The sequence below is a fragment of the Jaculus jaculus genome, chromosome 7, assembly GCF_020740685.1.
Source record: "Jaculus jaculus isolate mJacJac1 chromosome 7, mJacJac1.mat.Y.cur, whole genome shotgun sequence".
NCBI lineage: Eukaryota > Metazoa > Chordata > Mammalia > Rodentia > Dipodidae > Jaculus > Jaculus jaculus.
The window spans coordinates 127,968,342-127,985,657 of record NC_059108.1 but is presented as its reverse complement, the minus strand read 5'-3'; the positions used below and the strand labels follow the sequence as shown (position 1 = coordinate 127,985,657).

At 42.6% G+C, this 17,316-nt stretch overlaps 1 protein-coding gene across 1 annotated transcript in view; it reads right to left on the bottom strand.

Moving 5' to 3' along the window:
* Catsperb (cation channel sperm associated auxiliary subunit beta) overlaps nt 1-17,316 on the bottom strand; it is a 129,820-nt gene that overhangs the window by 15,382 nt on the left and 97,122 nt on the right. Inside the window, exons 18-21 of the mRNA XM_045155587.1 lie at nt 14,658-14,993; nt 10,654-10,793; nt 6,086-6,283; nt 5,173-5,283 (exon numbers count right to left, since the gene is read on the bottom strand). Coding sequence (XP_045011522.1) covers nt 5,173-5,283; nt 6,086-6,283; nt 10,654-10,793; nt 14,658-14,993 — 785 coding nt within the window. The remainder of the gene's footprint in view (nt 1-5,172; nt 5,284-6,085; nt 6,284-10,653; nt 10,794-14,657; nt 14,994-17,316) is intronic.

The window sequence follows — 17,316 nt, the reverse complement described above, 5'->3', positions numbered from 1 at the left end:
CATCACCCACCATGATCACTGGATTCCCTTAAGCCATGAGCCAAAATAAAACCTCTTTTCTCTCAAGTTGCTTCTGTAATGTATTTTACCAGAGTGACATATAAGTCACTAATACTGCCAGGCGTGGTGGTGCACGCCTTTAATCCCAGGACTTGGGAGGCAGAGGTAGGAGGATTGCCATGAGTTCGAGGCCACCCTGAGACTACATAGTGAATTCTAGGTCAGCCTGAGCTATCGTGAAACCCTACCTCAGGGAAAAAAAAGTCACTAATACACAAAAGTAGTAATGTGGCTCACAGGCCTTTGGAACTGGACACGTCTGGAGATGTAGCATAAAGAAACATCAGGATGCTACAGGCAGAGCTCACTATGCCATTCTGCTGCAAGGTTGGAAGACTGTGGAAAGAAATGTGGATGATAAGGACTGTGTGATATTTCAGAAGGGCCAAAGATTGCATCAAAAACTAGGTTAGATGCCATTTGTCACACTAAGGCAAATAGTCTGGCCACATCCTGCCCATGTCCTAAAAAATTGAGTGAGGCTGAATTCAAAAGTAGTGGGCTGATTTGTTTGGTGGAACAATTTTTTTTTTTTTTTCGAGGTAGGGTCTCACTGTAGCCCAGGCTGACCTGGAATTCACTATGGAGTCTCAGGGTGGCCTCGAACTCATGGCGATCCTACCTCTGCCTCCCGAGTGCTGGGATTAAAGGTGTGCGCCACCACGTCCGGCATTGGTGGAACAAATTTTAAGACAGTATGATATTAAGACAGTGGCACGGTTACCGCTCGCTGCTCTCAGAGTCTTACAGTGAGAATGGAGAGAATAGCCAAGAGCTGAGGGAGGACACAAAGACATGCGGTTTGGTGGTAGAAAGAGTACTAGCGCATTGAAAGTGTGGACAAGGGCGGAAGAGAGAGCTCAGTAGAGGGCCTGGTGTTTTTTTTGTTTTTGTTTTTTTTTTGGTTTTTCGAGGTAGGGTCTCACTGTAGCCCAGGCTGACCTGGAATTCACTATGGAGTCTCAGGATGGCCTTGAATTTACGCAATCCTACCTCTACCTCCCGAGTGCTGGGATTAAAGGTGTGCTCCACCACGCCCAGCTTTTTAAAGTGCTTGTTTTGTAAATACTTGAGATTAACACCCAGGACCACTGCAGACAGACAGACAGGCAGACAAACAAACGAACAACAAAGCTGGTATCAACATTCCATCACGGATGGGAGAGGGACCTATGAGGCCTCACCGCTCTGAGGAGCTCTTGGCAGGTAATTGCATCAAAAACTAGGTTAGATGCCATTTGTCACATTAAGGCGAGGGGAAGACTTTTGTTTTCAGTGGCGTGGCCATTGGTAAGTTACCCATGCTGTGGTAAATTACCAGCCAACCATGCTCACAGGAGCAACCTTAATTAAGCTCTGTGGGGCACAAAAGTCAAAGCAGAAGGGAGACGAATATGGAAGAAAGAGGCAATCAGCACGAGTAGAAAGGGAATAAGACAAGGTAACAGGGAGTGAATATGATCAAATACGTCATATACATATGAGAAGTTATAAAAAAAATATGGGCTTTTTGGTGTGCTCTTGCTATCCCAGGGTTAGGGAAGCTGAGACCGGGGATCTCTGGGGCTAGTTGGAAAACCAGTCTAACCTACTTGGTGAGTTCTAGGCCAGTGAGTGACCCTATATTATAAAAGGTGGATGGTGTTCTTGAAGAAAGACATAAGAGGTTATCCTCCGGTCTCCACAAATGCACGCAGATGTGTACTGCCACACACGCATACCTGCACACACATAAACACCTGCGCATGTGCAAATGAGAGAGTAAGGACAAAGTAGTTGAAGAGATTAGTATCTGTGACGATTAATCTTGGTTGTCAACTTGACAGGATTTAGAATTACTATGGAAACAAGTCTTTGGTCATACTTGTGAGGGGAGTTTCTAAACTGGGTGCGTTGTGATGGGAAGACCCACCTTAAATGTGGATAATGTCATCCCAAGGGTTGGGGTCCTAGACCATATAAAAAGGAAGAAGCAGGCTGGAGAGATGGCTTAGCAGTTGAGGTACTTGCCTGTGAAGCCCAAGAACCCATGTTCCACTCTCCAGATCCCATGTAAGCCAGGCACACAAGGTGAGGCAAGTGTAAGACTGCACATGCCCACTGGGTGGCGCAAGCATGCGGAGCTCGATTTCAGTGGCTGAGGCCCTGGTGTGCCAATTCTCTGTCTCCCTCTGTTTTTCTTCCCTCCCTCCCTCCGTCCCTCCCTCCGTCCCTCCCTCCGTCCCTCCCTCCCTCCCTCCTTTCTTTCTTTCTTTCTTTCTTTCTTTCTTTCTTTCTTTCTTTCTTTCTTTCTTTCTTTCTTTCTTTCTTTCTTTCTTTCTTTCTAGTGCTCTCTCTCAAATAAAAATAAAAAAGGAAGAAGCTAGCTGAGCACCAGCATTAATCACTCTCTGCTTTCTGCCTGTGGCTGCAATATAATGAGCTGTGTCAGGATTCTGCCAACATGCTCTACCTGCCATAGTGGTCTATATTTCATTGCACTATAAGTCTTGAAATAAACTCTTCCTTCTTAAGTTGCATTTGCCAGGGATTTTGTCATAGCAGTGAGAGCAGAATACAGCACCATTAGAGAGAAACTGTTACTTTTTTTTTCTTAAATACTTTATTTATTTATTTGACAGAGAAAGAGGGTGAGGGAAGGGGGGGAAGAGAGAAGGGGCGGGGGAAGAATGGGTGCACCAGGGCCTCTAGCCACTGTAAACGAACTCCAGATGCATGCGCCCCCTTGTGCAGCTGGCTAACATGGGTCCTGGGGAATTGAACCTGGGTCCTTTGGCTTTGCAGGCAAGTGCCTTAACCACTAAGCAATCCTTCCAGCCCCAGAGAAGCTGGTACTTTTCACTAGGATAACAGGAAAGGTCCTAGAGAGATGGCTTAGTTGTTAAGGTTCTTGTCTGTGAAGCCCAAGGACCCAGGTCCAATTACCCAGTACCCATGTAAGCCAGATGCACAAGGTGATACCTGAGTCTGGAGGTCATTTACTGTGGTTAGAGGCCCTGGCCTTCTCTCTCTCTCTCTCTCTTTCAATCTTCTGTCTCTCTCAAACAAATAAATGAAAATAAAACCAAAAAATGCTACAAATAGGAAAGGTCCTTGGAGGGTGTTGCAATCACCTTCATATTTCTGTCACAAAGTACCTGACAAAAAGCAGCTGATGAGAGGAAAGGGTTCATTCTGGCTTACAGACTTGAGGGGAATCCCCGTGATAGCAGGGGAAGTGATGGCATGAGCAGAGGCTGGACATTATCTCCTGGCCAGCATCAGGTAGAAATTGTAATAGGAGAGAGTGCCAAACACTAGTAACACTAGTATAACACCCATAAGCCCCAGTAAAGTTTTCTTTCCTCCCTCCCTCCCTCCCTTCCTTCTTTTTCCCTCCCCTCCCCTCCCCTCCCCTCCCCTCCCCTCCCCTCCCCTCCCCTCCCCTCCCCTCCCCTCCCCTCCCCTCCCCTCCCCTCCCCTCCCCTCCCTCTCTCTTTCTTTCCTTTTTTATTATGAGGTTGGGTCTCACTTTAGACCCTGCTGACCTGGAATTCACTATGTAGTCTCAGGGGGGCCTCGAACTCACAGTGATCCTCCTACCTCTGCCTCCTGAGTGCTGGGATTTAAGGCGTGCGCTACTACACCCAGCTGTTTATTTTTATTTATTTGAGAGTGACAGAGAGAGAAAGAGAGGGGGGGAGGGAGGGAGAGGGAGAGAATGGGTGCTCCAGGGCTTCCAGCCACTGCAAACAAACTCCAGATGCGTGCGCCCTCTTGTGCATCTGGCTAACGTGGGTCCTGAGGAATTGAGCCTCTTACCGGGGTCCTTAAACTTCACAAGCGAGCACTTAACCACTAAACCATCTCTCCAGCCTATTTTTTTTTTTTTTTTTATTAAAGAGAGAGAGAGAATTGGTGTGCTAGGGTTTCAGCCACTGCAGTCAAACTCCAGATGCTTGCGCCACCTAGTGGGTATATGCGACCTTGTGTCTGCCTCACTTTGTGTATCTGGCTTACACGGGATCTGGAGAGTTGAACATGGGTTCTTAGGCTTCATAGGCAAGCGCCTTAACCGCTAAGCCATCTCTCTGGCCCTGCTTTTGGTTTTTTGAGGTAGTGTATTTCTCTATCCCAGGCTGTCCTGGAATTCACTATGTAGTCTCATAGTCTCAGGGTGGCCTTAAATTCATGGCTATCTTCATATCTCTGCCGCCTGAGGGCTGGGACTAAAGACATGCATCACCATGTCTGACTAAAATTTAATTTTATTTATTTTAGTTGTTTTTGAGGTGGGGTATAGCCCAGGTGGACCTGGAACTCACTCTGTAGTCCCTGGCTGGTCTTATCTCCTACTTCTGCCTTCCGAGTGCTGGGATTAAAAGCATGCGCCCCTTTCTTGTTCTCTCTCTCATAAACAAAATTAAAAAAAAAATCCTTAAAAACTGGGCTTGAGAGATGAACTAGTGGTTAAAGCACTTGCCTGTGAAGCCTAAGGACCCTTGTTGGACTTTCTAGGTCATATATAAGCCAGTTGCACAAGGTGGCACAAGCATGCAAGGTTGCACATTGCACACAAGGTGGTGCATGTGTCTGGAGTTTGATTGTAGTGGCTGGAGGCCCTGGCACACCAATTCTCTCTCTCTCTTGCTGTTTTGCTCTCTTTCTTCCATAAAAAAATACATTAAAAATATTTTAGGGCTGGAGAGATGGCTTAGCGGTTAAGCGCTTGCCTGTGAAGCCTAAGGACCCCGGTTCGAGGCTCGGTTCCCCAGGTCCCACGTTAGCCAGATGCACAAGGGGGCGCATGCGTCTGGAGTTCGTTTGCAGAGGCTGGAAGCCCTGGCGCGCCCATTCTCTCTCTCTCCCTCTATCTGTCTTTCTATGTCTGTCGCTCTCAAATAAATAAATAAAAAATGAACAACAACAACAAAAAAAAGAAGCAATACTAGATTTACAAACTTGTACCTTTAAAAAAAAAAATATTGTAAAAGTATGCACCACCACATCTAGCTCTAAGGACTTTTTGAATACAAAAAAAATCTATGCTAGTTTATTTATAAAATAAAAATTTTACATTTATAATTGATAAAATAAAAATGATGTTAGTTTTTCTATAGACAAGTTATTTACCTTTGATTTGTAAAATAGATTTCTTGGTATGGGTTTGCTAGGATCTGCATGATAAAAATTATCTGTGAGTGGAATAGCAACTCCCATGTGAGATGGAGGCCTGTAGTTTACCTGCAAATCATGAAGCAAAGAAAAAGTACAACATGTTATTACGTAGACTTAAAACAAAACAAAACAAAATAAAATGGATCATAGATACTAACAAGGCAAATGTTAAATTATTATACTGAAATAGAACCAGCCCAAGAAGAATTGAATATTCATGTCCAACCTGGTTCACCCAGCAAGACACTATCTCAAAAAACAAACAAACAAAAAGAAAATAGAAACCAAAACCAAAGAAAGAAATGGAACAAGCCAGATAGATGACTTTAGGACAAGTTACTGTAAGGGCAAATAGCTTAGTCTATCACAAATGCCCAAGAGTATTATACCGTAATATAGCATTAGTATTAATTAATATTAATAATGAGAAAAGTTAGTCAGAAAAGTATTTAATTCAGAAAGTTTTCAAATTTTAGAAATAATCATTATATAATAATCAAGATAATACATGAATTGAAAAATGGTGCCAGAGAGATGGCTTAGCAGTTAAAGCGTTTGCTTGCGAAGCCTAAGGACCCATGTTTGACTCTCCAGATCCTATGTAAGCCAGACACACAAAAGGTGAGGCAAGCATAAGGTTGCACATGCCTACTAGGTGGCACAAGTGTCTGGAGTTCAATTTCAGTGGCTGAGGCCCTGGAGCGCCCATTCTCTCTCTTTATTGCTAAAATTAAATAAAACAAATAAATAAAAGAATTGAAAAAAATGACCGAAGTGTTTAACATCTTAGCTAAACCAGAAGAACCAGCAAAGCACACAGAGGAATGCGTCACCGGTACTCTCAAATCAATATACTGAGATTACTTACCGGCAGCGTTTTGATCATATTGAAACCCTGGCTGTCTTTGTGAACTCCACTAATCCAGTCCTCAGGTGGGATGTATGTACTGGGAATGTGATGCATAGTTTTGAGGTAGCTGCAGCTGCTTTTCAGTGTTGGCACCATTGTTGTAACATAGCACTCAGTTGATGCTTCCCAAACAATTATTGCTACTGTAGTGAAACCCTGGAAATGTCCAAGAAGATGAAGATTAGAACTGTGGAAATACCCAAATACATGAAGAGGGAGAGAGAGGGAGAAAGACAGAGAGGGAGGGAGAAGGAGAGAATGGGCACACCAGGGCCTCCAGCCACTGCAAACAAATTCCAGATGTGTGCATCCCTTTGTGCATATGGTTAACGTGGGTCCTGAGGAATCAGACCTGGGTTCTTTGGCTTTGCAGGCAAGCACCTTAACTGCTAAGCCATCCCTCCAAGCCCAAAATAATTTTTTAAATATTTTATTTATTTGAGAGAGAGAGAGATTGAGAGCAAGCACCAGGACCTCCAGCCACTGCAAATGAACTCCAGACGTGTGTGCCCCCTTGTACATCTGCCTTACGTGGATCCTAGAGAATTGATCCAGGATCCTTTGGCTTTGCAGGCAAATGCTTTAACCACTAAGCCATATCTCCAGCCCCCAAAGGATTTTTGTTATCCATTTATTTGCAGGCAGAGAAGAGAGACAGAGGGAGGGGAGGGAAAGAGGGAAGGAGGGAGGGAGAATAGGTACTCCAGCGCCTTTGACCACAGTAAGCAGCAGACAAACTGAAGATGCATGAGCCACTTTGTGCATCCAGCTCTATGTGGGTCCTGGGGAATCAAACCCAGCTCATTAGGCTTTGTAGGCAAGTGTCTTAACAGCTGAGCCATCTCTCCAGCCCTACTTTCTTTTCGGGGGGGGGGGTACCTCTATACTTGTTTTCATAGTAGCTAGGCTAATTTATATTCACATTTACATTGTATTTGGATTCCTTTACCACCATATACTCACTCGCATTTGTTGTGTGTTATCTTGGTTATCAGGTTAGCCATCCTGATTAGGTGAGATGGGATATTATTTTGATTTTCATTTCTCTGGTGCCTACATATATTGAAAAAATTTCACATATTTATTGGCCATTTGTACTTGTTTTGAAAATAGTCTGTTAAGCTCACTTGTCCAGTTATTGATAGGATTATGTTTTGTTTGGTATTTAATACTTTGAGTTCTTTATATTTTATGGGTATTACTCCTTCACTAGATAAGGTTTCTCTCCCTTTGAGTAGCTTATCTCTCCATCCTTTCTGTGCTGAATCTTTAATTTCATGCAATTGCATTAGTTCTGGCTTTTATTTTTTTCACGGGACATTGAAATAGTATTCAAAAGTCCTTGCCGATGATAATAACTTGAAGTGTTTTCTCTATGATTTTCCATAGCAATTTCAAGAAGTTTAGGTCTTATATTAAAGCAGTTGATATATTTGTATCAAGACAGGATCTGACTCTGTAGTCCAGAGAGGCCTGAAACTCAGTAGGTAGCCCAGGCTGGTCTCAAACTCATGAAAATCCTCCTCCTCTAGACTCCCAAGTACTGATATTATAGACATGAGCACACTTGGCTCTGAAGCATTTTGAACTGATTTTCATATAGAGTAAGAGGTATTGATTTAGTTTCATTCTTCCATCTGTGGACATTCAGTTTTCCCTGTACCATTTATTGAAGAGGCAGTCTTTTATTCAACATATGCTTTTGGTACCTTTATCAAAAATCAGTTGGCTTACTGGGCATTGTGGTGCATGCCTTTAATTCCAGTACTTGGGAGGCAGAGGTAGGAGAACTTCTGTGGGTTTGAGGCCACCCTGAGACCATATAGTGAATTCCAAGTCATCCTGGGATAGAGTGAGACCCTACCTTGAAAAACATACAAAAAATAAAAAAAAAAAAAGAAGAAATGCTTTTAGTTTTCTCCATGTAGAATAATATTAGCTAAGCCATATGCTTGTTGTAATATAGTCTTTTATTTTTGTAATATATTCTTTATTATATTGAGGTTTTTTTTTTTCTTCCTGTCCTAGTTTCTTCAGGGCTTTTTTTGTTTTTGAGGTAGGGTTTCACTCTAGTCTAGGCTGACCTGGAATTCACTTTGTATTCTCAGGTGTCCTTAAACTCATGGTGATCCTCCTACCCCCGTCTCCCGAGTGCTTGGATTTAAAGTCATGCGCCACCACACCTGGCATCTTCAGGGCTTTTAACATAAAGAGATGTTGAGTCATGCCAGAGGCTTTTACTGTATCTTTTGAAATGATCATGTGATTTCTGTCTCTGAGTCTATTCAGGTGCAGTATTAAATTTATTATCTATGCATATTGAGTCATCTGTATCCCTGAAATTAGGCCAACTTGATCACAGCACATGTGGTGGTTTGATTCAGGTGTCCCCCATAAACTAAGGTGTTCTGTATGTTAGGTTTCCCAACTGATGGAGATTTGGGAATTAACGCCTCCTGCAGGTAGTGTATTGTTGGGGGACAGGCTTATGGGTGTTACAGCTAGTTTCCTCTTGCCAGCGTTTGGCACACTCTCCTGTTGCTATTGTTCACCTTATGTTGGCCAGGAGGTGATGTCCACCCTCTGCCCATGCCATCGTTTCCCCCTGCCATCATGGAGCTTCCCTTCAAGTCTGTAAGCCCCCTTTTTCCCCCAAGGTTGCTCTTGGTTGGGTGATTTCTGCCAGCAATGCAAACCTGACTGCAACAGTATATGATTTTTTTGAGGTGGTGTTGACTTTGATTTGTGAGTATTTTGTTGAGAATGTGTTTGGTGTGTGTGTGTTTATCCTATTTAGCCTCACAGAATGAACTTGGTAGTAGATTTTCCTTCCTTTTTTATGGTCTCAATTGTCAACTTGATGGTATTTAATATCATCATGAAAACAAACCTTTGGGTAAGTCTGAGGGAGTTTCTAGAATAGAATAATTGAGGTGGGAAAACCTGCATTAACTAAGGAAGGCACCATTTAATGAGTTGGGGTCCCAGACTGATTAAAAAGGAGAAAGCAGGGCTGATGAAATGGCTTAGAAGTTAAGGTATTTGCCTTCAAAGTCTAAGGACCACGGTTCGGTTCCCCAGGACCTATATAAGCCAGATGCACAGGGGGTGCTTGCGTCTGGAGTTCATTTGCATTGGCTAAAAGGCCCTGGTGCACCCATTCTCTGTTTCTCTCTGCCTCTCTCTTAAATAAATAAATATATATAATTTTTTAAAAATTTATTTGAGAGCAACAGAGAGAGAGAGAGGGAGAGAGAGAGAGAATGGGTATGCCAGGGCCTCCAGCCACTGCAAACAAACTCCAGATGTGTGCACCCCCTTGTGCATCTGGCTAATGTGGGTCCTGGGGAATCAAGCCTCGAACCAGAGTCCTTAGGCTTCACAGGCAAGTGCTTAACCACTAAGCCATCTCTCCAGCCCTATATAAGTTTTTGTAAAAAAAGGAGAAAGCAAGCTGAGCAGTAGCTAGTAGTCACTGCTCTAGGCTTACTGACTTTGGATACAATGTGATCCATTGCCTCAAGCTTCTGCCACTAGGACTACCTCTGCGATGGACTGTCGCCTCAAAGTGTGAGCCCAAATAAACCTTTTCTCCCTTAAGTTGCCTTTGTTAGGTATATTCTTGCAGCAACAAGGAAACTAACACATTTTCCATTCTATTGGAATAGTTTGAGGAACATTGGTGTTAATTTCCCTTCAAAGACCTGGTAAGATTTGGCAGATCTATCTCATCTTTTCCTTCATGTTTTTATTCATTTTGAGGAGAGAAAATGAGAATGGGTGCATCAGGGCCTCTTGCTACTGCAAATGAGCTCCAGATACATGCACAATTTGGCTTTTACACGGGTACTGGGGAATTGAACCTGGGCCGACAGGCTTTGTAAGCAAGTGTCTTTAACTCCCGAGCTATCTTCCCAGCCCTGATCTTTTTGTTACTGTGAGACTTTATTACAACTTGTTGCTGCAAATGAACTCCCAATGCACATTCCACTTTGCACATTGGGCTGTATGGGGAACAGAAGCCAAATTGTTAGGCCTCGCTGGCAAGCGCCTTAACTGCTAAGCCATGTCTCCAGTCCCCATCTACTAATTTTTGTGTTTGGCTTGTTCTTGTTTTTCTAAGACCTTAAGGCTCATCACTAAGTTATTTGAGTTCTCTATGATACTTGAATGTATGTGCTTATAGTTACAATCTTGTCTCTTAAAGCTGTGTCTCAAAAGGTTCTGTTAAATTGTGTTTTTCTTTTCATTTGATTCTAGGAATTTTTAAATCGCTCTGATTTTTTCAATGACTCTTCTTTCTCTTAGCTTATATTCTAAGTTTTCTATAGTTAGCAGACTTTTTCTTTTCTTTTTTAAGGTAAGGTCTTGCTCTAATCTAGGTTGACCTGGAATTCACCATATCATCTCAGGCTGGCCTCAAACTCACAGTGATCCTCTTACCTCTGCCTCCTGAGTGCTGGGGTTAAAGGCGCGTGCCACCACGCCTGGATCTCAAACATTTTTGTAATTAAAGAAAATCTTACTTGATGTGACAATCTGCTACTCGTGATAATCTGTGAATAGTAAGTATCAGATTCATCAAAACTGCCTTCTGACTTGACTTCCAATAATGTTGGGTTTCCAACTACTATTTTCAGTGGTGGGACTTCAAGTAATGGCTTATCTGTGAAAACCAAGTCAACACTCAGTACCATGTAATGAAAATTGTTAGCACAACTTAATGATTGATAACTTTAATAGTTCTTAGAAAAAGTTAACTTCACAAGTATTATCTATTTTCTCAGAAAGACTATTCCTCTTTCCTGTTGTCATTCTTCAAATGCATATCAAGGTCATTTAGACAGTACTGGTTATGTTTGCTCCTAGGCAGTTACTTTTAGGAACAATCATCTTCCCTTTTGGAGCTGAAGGCAATTGCTGTCCCTTTAAATGACTGTTAATATACTTTGAAACATTTTGGTTATTATTATTTGTTTCAGATAAGCCTTCCAGAGAAACTTGTAAAGAATTGAGCAAAACAGTTCAGTCACTCAGACTCATTCTTTTTTTAAATACATTTTTTAGAGTATTAAAAAATTATTTTTATCTATTTATCAGAGAGAGAGAGAGAGAGAGAGAGAGAGAGAGAGAGAGAGAGGGAGGGAGAGGGAGAGGGAGAATGGGTGTACTGGGGCCTCCAGCCATTGCAAATGAACTCCAGACATATGTGCCACCATGTGCATCTGGCTTATGTGGGACCTGGAGAATCAAACCTGGGTCCTTAGGCTTTCCAGGCAAGTGCCTTTACTGCTAAGCCGTTTCTCCAGCCCTAGACTTATTCTTTTAAGTGACCTAGGGCAAACTTGACTTATTGCAATACTAAAATCACCCAGTGGCATTCTCATCTGCCATTGTTTTTTTAAAGACGTAAAATGTATGGCCTTGAACTTGAACTGAACCTGTGCAGGAATGTGCCCATCCTTGTATATGATGATGATAATTTCCTATGTAAGTATGCAGACATTTTTCTAACAAAAGCTTTTTTTTTTTTTTTTTTTTTTTAGGTAGAGTTTCACTCTAGCTTAGGCTGACCTGGAATTCACTATGGAGTCTCAGGGTGGCTTAGAACTCATGGTGATCCTCCTACCTCTGCCTCCTGAGTGCTGGGATTAAAGGCGTGTGTCACCATGCCTGGCCAAAAGCTCCTTTTATTGTCTGGGCAGACACTGCTTTGGAAATTATTTCCAGTACACTTTTATTTATTTGCAATCAGAGAGAGATAGGAGACAGATAATGGGCACCAGGGCCTCCAGCTGCCACAAACAAACTCTAGGTGCATGCATCACTATACATCTGGTTTTACATGGGTACCTGGGAAATGAACCTGGGTCATTAGGTTTTGCAGGCAAACACCTTAAATACTAAGCCATCTCTCCAGCCTTGTTGTAAGTAGTAAACCTTTTTTTGGTGTTTTCTAGAAGGGTCTCATTCTGGCCCAGGCTGATCTTGAATTCACGAAGATTCTCCTACCTCTACCACAGAAATGCTGGGACAAAAGACATGTGTCACCATGCCTGGCTTTTTCTTTACTCTCCCCCCCAATCTCCCAGGTGGGGTCTCACTCTGGCTTAGGCTGTCCTAAGTTCAATTCACTAGGTAGTCTCAGGGTGGCCTTGAACTCACAGCAATCCTCCTACTTCTGCCTTCCAAGTGCTTGGATTAAAGGCGTGCGCCACCATGCCAGCTTTCTTTACTCCTTAACTTCTGGTTGCGCTTATTGGACTTTTTTTGTGAAGTAGGGTTTTGCTATGCCTGGTTGATTATTGGATTTGTACCTTTAAAGAGGTGAACTGAAGATAATTAGGGACCACAAGGGGACAGAAGACAAATAAACTCTGGATCCTTACTTGTTAACAGTGAATTATCACCAAGGGGAAAAAAAATCTAAATAAGCTCCTATCTTCACTAGCTCTTAGTTGAATTAAAATATCAATAATTGGGCTGGAGAGATGGCTTAGCAGTTAAGGTGCCTACGAAGCCCGAGGAGCCAGGTTCAACTGCCCAGGATCCACGTAAGCCTGATAGATGCACATGCATCTGGACTTTGCAGCGGCTGAAGGCCCTGGTGCACCCATTCTTTTTCTCTCTCTATCTGCCTCTTTCTCTAGCTCACTCTCTCAAATAAATAAATGAATGAATAAACTTTAAAAAGGAAAAAATATCACTAATTTTTGGATGTAACACAACTAAGTAACACATCCGCAGACTCTCATTTGTTCTGCTCCTCTGATGAGTGGCTGCAACTTTGTAGAGATTTGAAAGCTGCTTTTGCTAAAAGTCACCAGTTAATTCTTCACTCCCACAGGTATCTGTGGTTTTTTTTTTTTTTTGTTGTTTTTTTTTTTTTTAAATTTATTTATTTGAGAGCGACAGACACAGAGAGAAAGACAGATAGAGGGAGAGAGAGAGAATGGGCGCGCCAGGGCTTCCAGCCTCTGCAAACGAGCTCCAGACACGAGCAACCCCTTGTGCATCTGGCTAACGTGGGACCTGGGGAACGGAGCCTCGAACTGGGGTCCTTAGGCTTCACAGGCAAGCACTTAACCGCTAAGCCATCTCTCCAGCCCTTTTTTTTTTTTTGAGGTAGGGTCACATTCTAGCCCAGGCTGACCTGAACTCCGAACTACTCTAGTTCCAGGCTGGCCTGGAACTCACAAAGATCCTCCTACCTCTGCCTCCAGAGTGCCAGGATTAAGGGGGTGCCACCGCACCTGGCTTCAGCATGTGTACTTAATCTATAGTATATCATGCCAGTGCTTTGAGGACAGACTTGGAGCTACTGGACCTCTTTATCTGTCCTTTCCAAGGTGCCACAAAGATTAAACCTCTCCTCTGGTTTTCACAACTGCTTATTATCTAATGCATACTGGGACTGTTGGCCTTCCCCCAAATCCATTGTGATATGATGGAGAAGATGCAGGCCTTTGCTGGTCAAGACCTGCCCAGCCTGTCGTGTCACTGCCTCAGTGCCTTCCAACAACAGTGCTTTCTTGCTCTGTGCCTAGAATGATAGAGCTTTATTTTTTTTAAATTTTTTAATTTTTTTGGTTTTCCGAGGTAGGGTGATCCTCCTACCTCTGCTTCTACCGAGTGCTGGGATGAAAGATGTGCACCACCATGCCTGGCACTCATATACTTTTTTTTTTCTTCAAGATAGGGTCTCACTCTGGCCCAGGCTGACCTGGAATTAACTATGTAGTTTCAGGGTGGCCTTGAACTCACAGCGATCTGCCTCCCAAGTGCTGGGATTAAAGGCATATGCCACCATGCATGGTTTACATACTTTAATAATTAATCAATGCTTGGAAAATGAAGAATAATATTGCATGCTAAACCTATTTTCAGATTGCAATACATACCTAAAATAAATATAGTAATACCAAAGTGAAAACAGATGGAAAAACAAAAACAAGCAATCCAAAGTGATTAAAAGGTTTTCACTTCAAAGAACAACAGAAATCCATGCTAAGATGTAATGTAAGGTTGGACTGGGCATTTACCCTATGGTCCTCATTTTATGACATGAAGGTTGTCATCTAGAGATTTAGGGTAATTATCAACATTAAGTAATATCTGAAAAGACTATGTAACACAGAGCCTAAAACATAGCTAATGCTCTCAATAATAGAAGTTACCATAGTTATTACTAAAATCACAGCAGTTATGAAAACCAAAGTAAATATGGACGAGTGTATGTTACACTCAAGAAAAGAAATAGGGCTGGAGAGATGGTTTAGTGGTTAAGCACTTGCCTGTGAAGCCGAAGGACCCCAGTTTGAGGCTCGATTCCCCAGGACCCACATTAGCCTGTCACACATGGGGGTGCACACATCTGGAGTTTGCAGTGGCTAGAGGCCCTGGCACGCCCACTCTCTCTCTCTCTATCTGCCTCTCTATCTGTCTGTTGCTCTCAACTAAATAAATAAAAATGAACAACAACAAAAAGAAATAAATCCTTTTGCTTTTTCCCCAATAAAAACAGGCTTACTATTTGTATGATGTATAATCTTAATTGTAAAGTTCTGAGAAGTTCCCACATCCACATATTTTATAAGGTTGAGGGACAGTGACACATCATTTAATTGTTGAAACCAGAATTGACATGGCCTTGGCCTTATAGTCCATTGTCGTCCATTGCTTTGTCCAAAATTGTATAAGAACCAAGCTTCCGCTGCAAAGGTCTTATTTGTCTCTGCAGCCATAGGCATAGTAGCCAGGGACAGAGCCCTCTTAGGATCTAAAATGCTTATGATCAGGAAGCTGCTGTAACCAGGGATCATCACAGTCTTCTCTACATCTGTATCTTGAAATACGGCATCAGCATCTGGAGAGAAAAGGAAGCAGTTGCCATTCACTAAGCACAGGGGCAGATATAACTAATATCAAGACATAGCTGAGCTTGCAAATCTATGATCTTAGCCACCTAGGGAGGTTCACCTTTAATATCAGTACTCCTGCAGCTGAGAGAGGAGGAGTTGAGTTATGGTCAGCCTGGGCTAGAGTGAACTCCAGGTCAGCTTGGAATAGATTAAGACCATGCTTCAAAAAAAAAAAAAAAAAAATCCAATGAAAACAACAACAACACTACAATCTTACCCTGAGAGCCCAAGTGAGAACTCCTGATGAGACTAAAGGCATGTGCCACCACATCCAGCTCCTTGTATTTATTTTCTCTTACTTTTTTCTTTCCCCTCTACCTCCCCCTTCCCTTCCTCATTCCCTCCCTCTCTCCCTCCATCCCTTCCTTCCTTTCCTTCCTCTGTTCCTTACCCTTTTTTTCCTTCTCCTCTTTCTTCTCTCCTCATCTCTGTATCTCTTTGAGATAGGATCTTGCTATATTGCCAAGGCTGTTCTTGAACTTTAGATTTCAAGCAATCATCCTGCCTCAGCCTTTTGAGTATTTAGGACTATAGATGCATGTTAGCAGGCCGTGTGTGTGTGTGTGTGTGTGTGTGTGTGTGTGTGTGTGTGTGTGTGTGTGTATGTTTTTCAGGCCTTGAACATGCCAGACTAATGCTGTGTAGGAACTACCTACACAGTAATAAAACAAGCTTTTTCCCCTTCTTAGAGTTGGAATTTATTTATTTTTAAATTTTTATTAGCATTTTCCATGATTATAAAAAAATATCCCATGGAAATTCCCTCCCTCCCCCCACCCACTTTCCCCTTTGAAATTCCATTCTCCATCATATTACCTCCCCTGGAATTTATTTTTAAAAAGGTTTTAAAAGGGCTGGAGAAATGGCTTTGTGGTTAAAGCGTTTGCCTGCAAAGCCAAAGGACCCAGGTTCGATTCCCCAGGACCCATGTATCCCAGATGCAAAAGGGGGTGCATACATATGGAATTCGTTTGCAGTGGCTGGAGGCCCTGGTGTGCCCATTCTCTCTCTCTCTCTCTCTCTCTCTCTCTCTCTCTCTCTCTCTCTCTCCCTGCCTTTCTCTCTTTCTCAATTAAATAAAGAAAAATAAAATATAAAACAATTTAACTAGCTTCATAAAAAAGAAGGTTTTAGAAAAGATAAAGAGACAGATAGATTTAGGCAAATTTAGGCCAAGGACAGTTTATACAGCATATACCCATATGTAGGTGTGAGTTGCTCAAGACAGAGTTGCAATAAAATGGCACAATTTTTTATGTAGGAAATTCAAAAGAACCAACTAACAATCTCATGGAGGGGTTGAGGAGATGGCTAGCGCTTAAAGGTACTTGCTTGTAAAGTTTGCTGTCCCAGGGCTGGAGAGATGGCTCAACAGTTAAGGCACGTGCTTGTAAAGCCTAAGGACCTAGGTTTGATTCCCCAGTGCCTATGTAAAGCCAGCTGCATAAGGTGGTGCATGCATCTGGAGTTCATTTGCAGTCACTAGAGGCCTTGGTGTGTCCATTCTTTCTCTCCTCTCTATCCCTCTTTGCAAACAGACAAATATTTTAAAAACTTTGCTGTCCCAGGCCCAGGGTTCAACCCTCCAGCACCCACATGAAGCCAGATGTAAAGTGGCTCAATTCCCCAGCACCCACAGGAAGCCAGCTTTGCTGTTGCTGTGCTAATGAGAGTCACAGCCAATCAGTCAGATTCTCACTTGCCTCCTTTGCAGCAGCGGGAGAGCCTGCCTCAAAAAAGGAGGAGCAGGGCTGGAGAGATGGCTTAGTGGTTAAGCATTTGCCTGCAAAGCCGAAGAACCTAGGTTCAATTCCCTAGGACCCATGTAAACCAGATGCACAAGGGAGGGCATGTGTTTGGAGTTAGTTTGCAGTGGCTGGAGGTCCTGGCGCACCCACTTTCTCTCTCTCTCCCTTCCTCTGCCTTACTCTCTCTCTCAAATAAATAAATAAAAATAAAAGATATTTTAAAAAGAAAAAGGAGGTGCACAGTTATTCCTCTGTCCACAAACACACTGCGGCACATGAGCGTGCACACGTGTGTGCGCGCGCACACACACACACACACACAGAAATATTTTCTAAATCTCATGGAACGTATAAGAGATTCTAACAAGTTTATAGAATATGAATCTAGTATACAAGCCAGTCATCTTCCTACATATCAACAATAAATATGTAAACTCTGAATTCAAAGCATAGTATCACTTGTATAGTATCAAGAAAAAAAAAGGTAGAGGATTGTGAGTTTAAGGCTTGTCTGGAATAT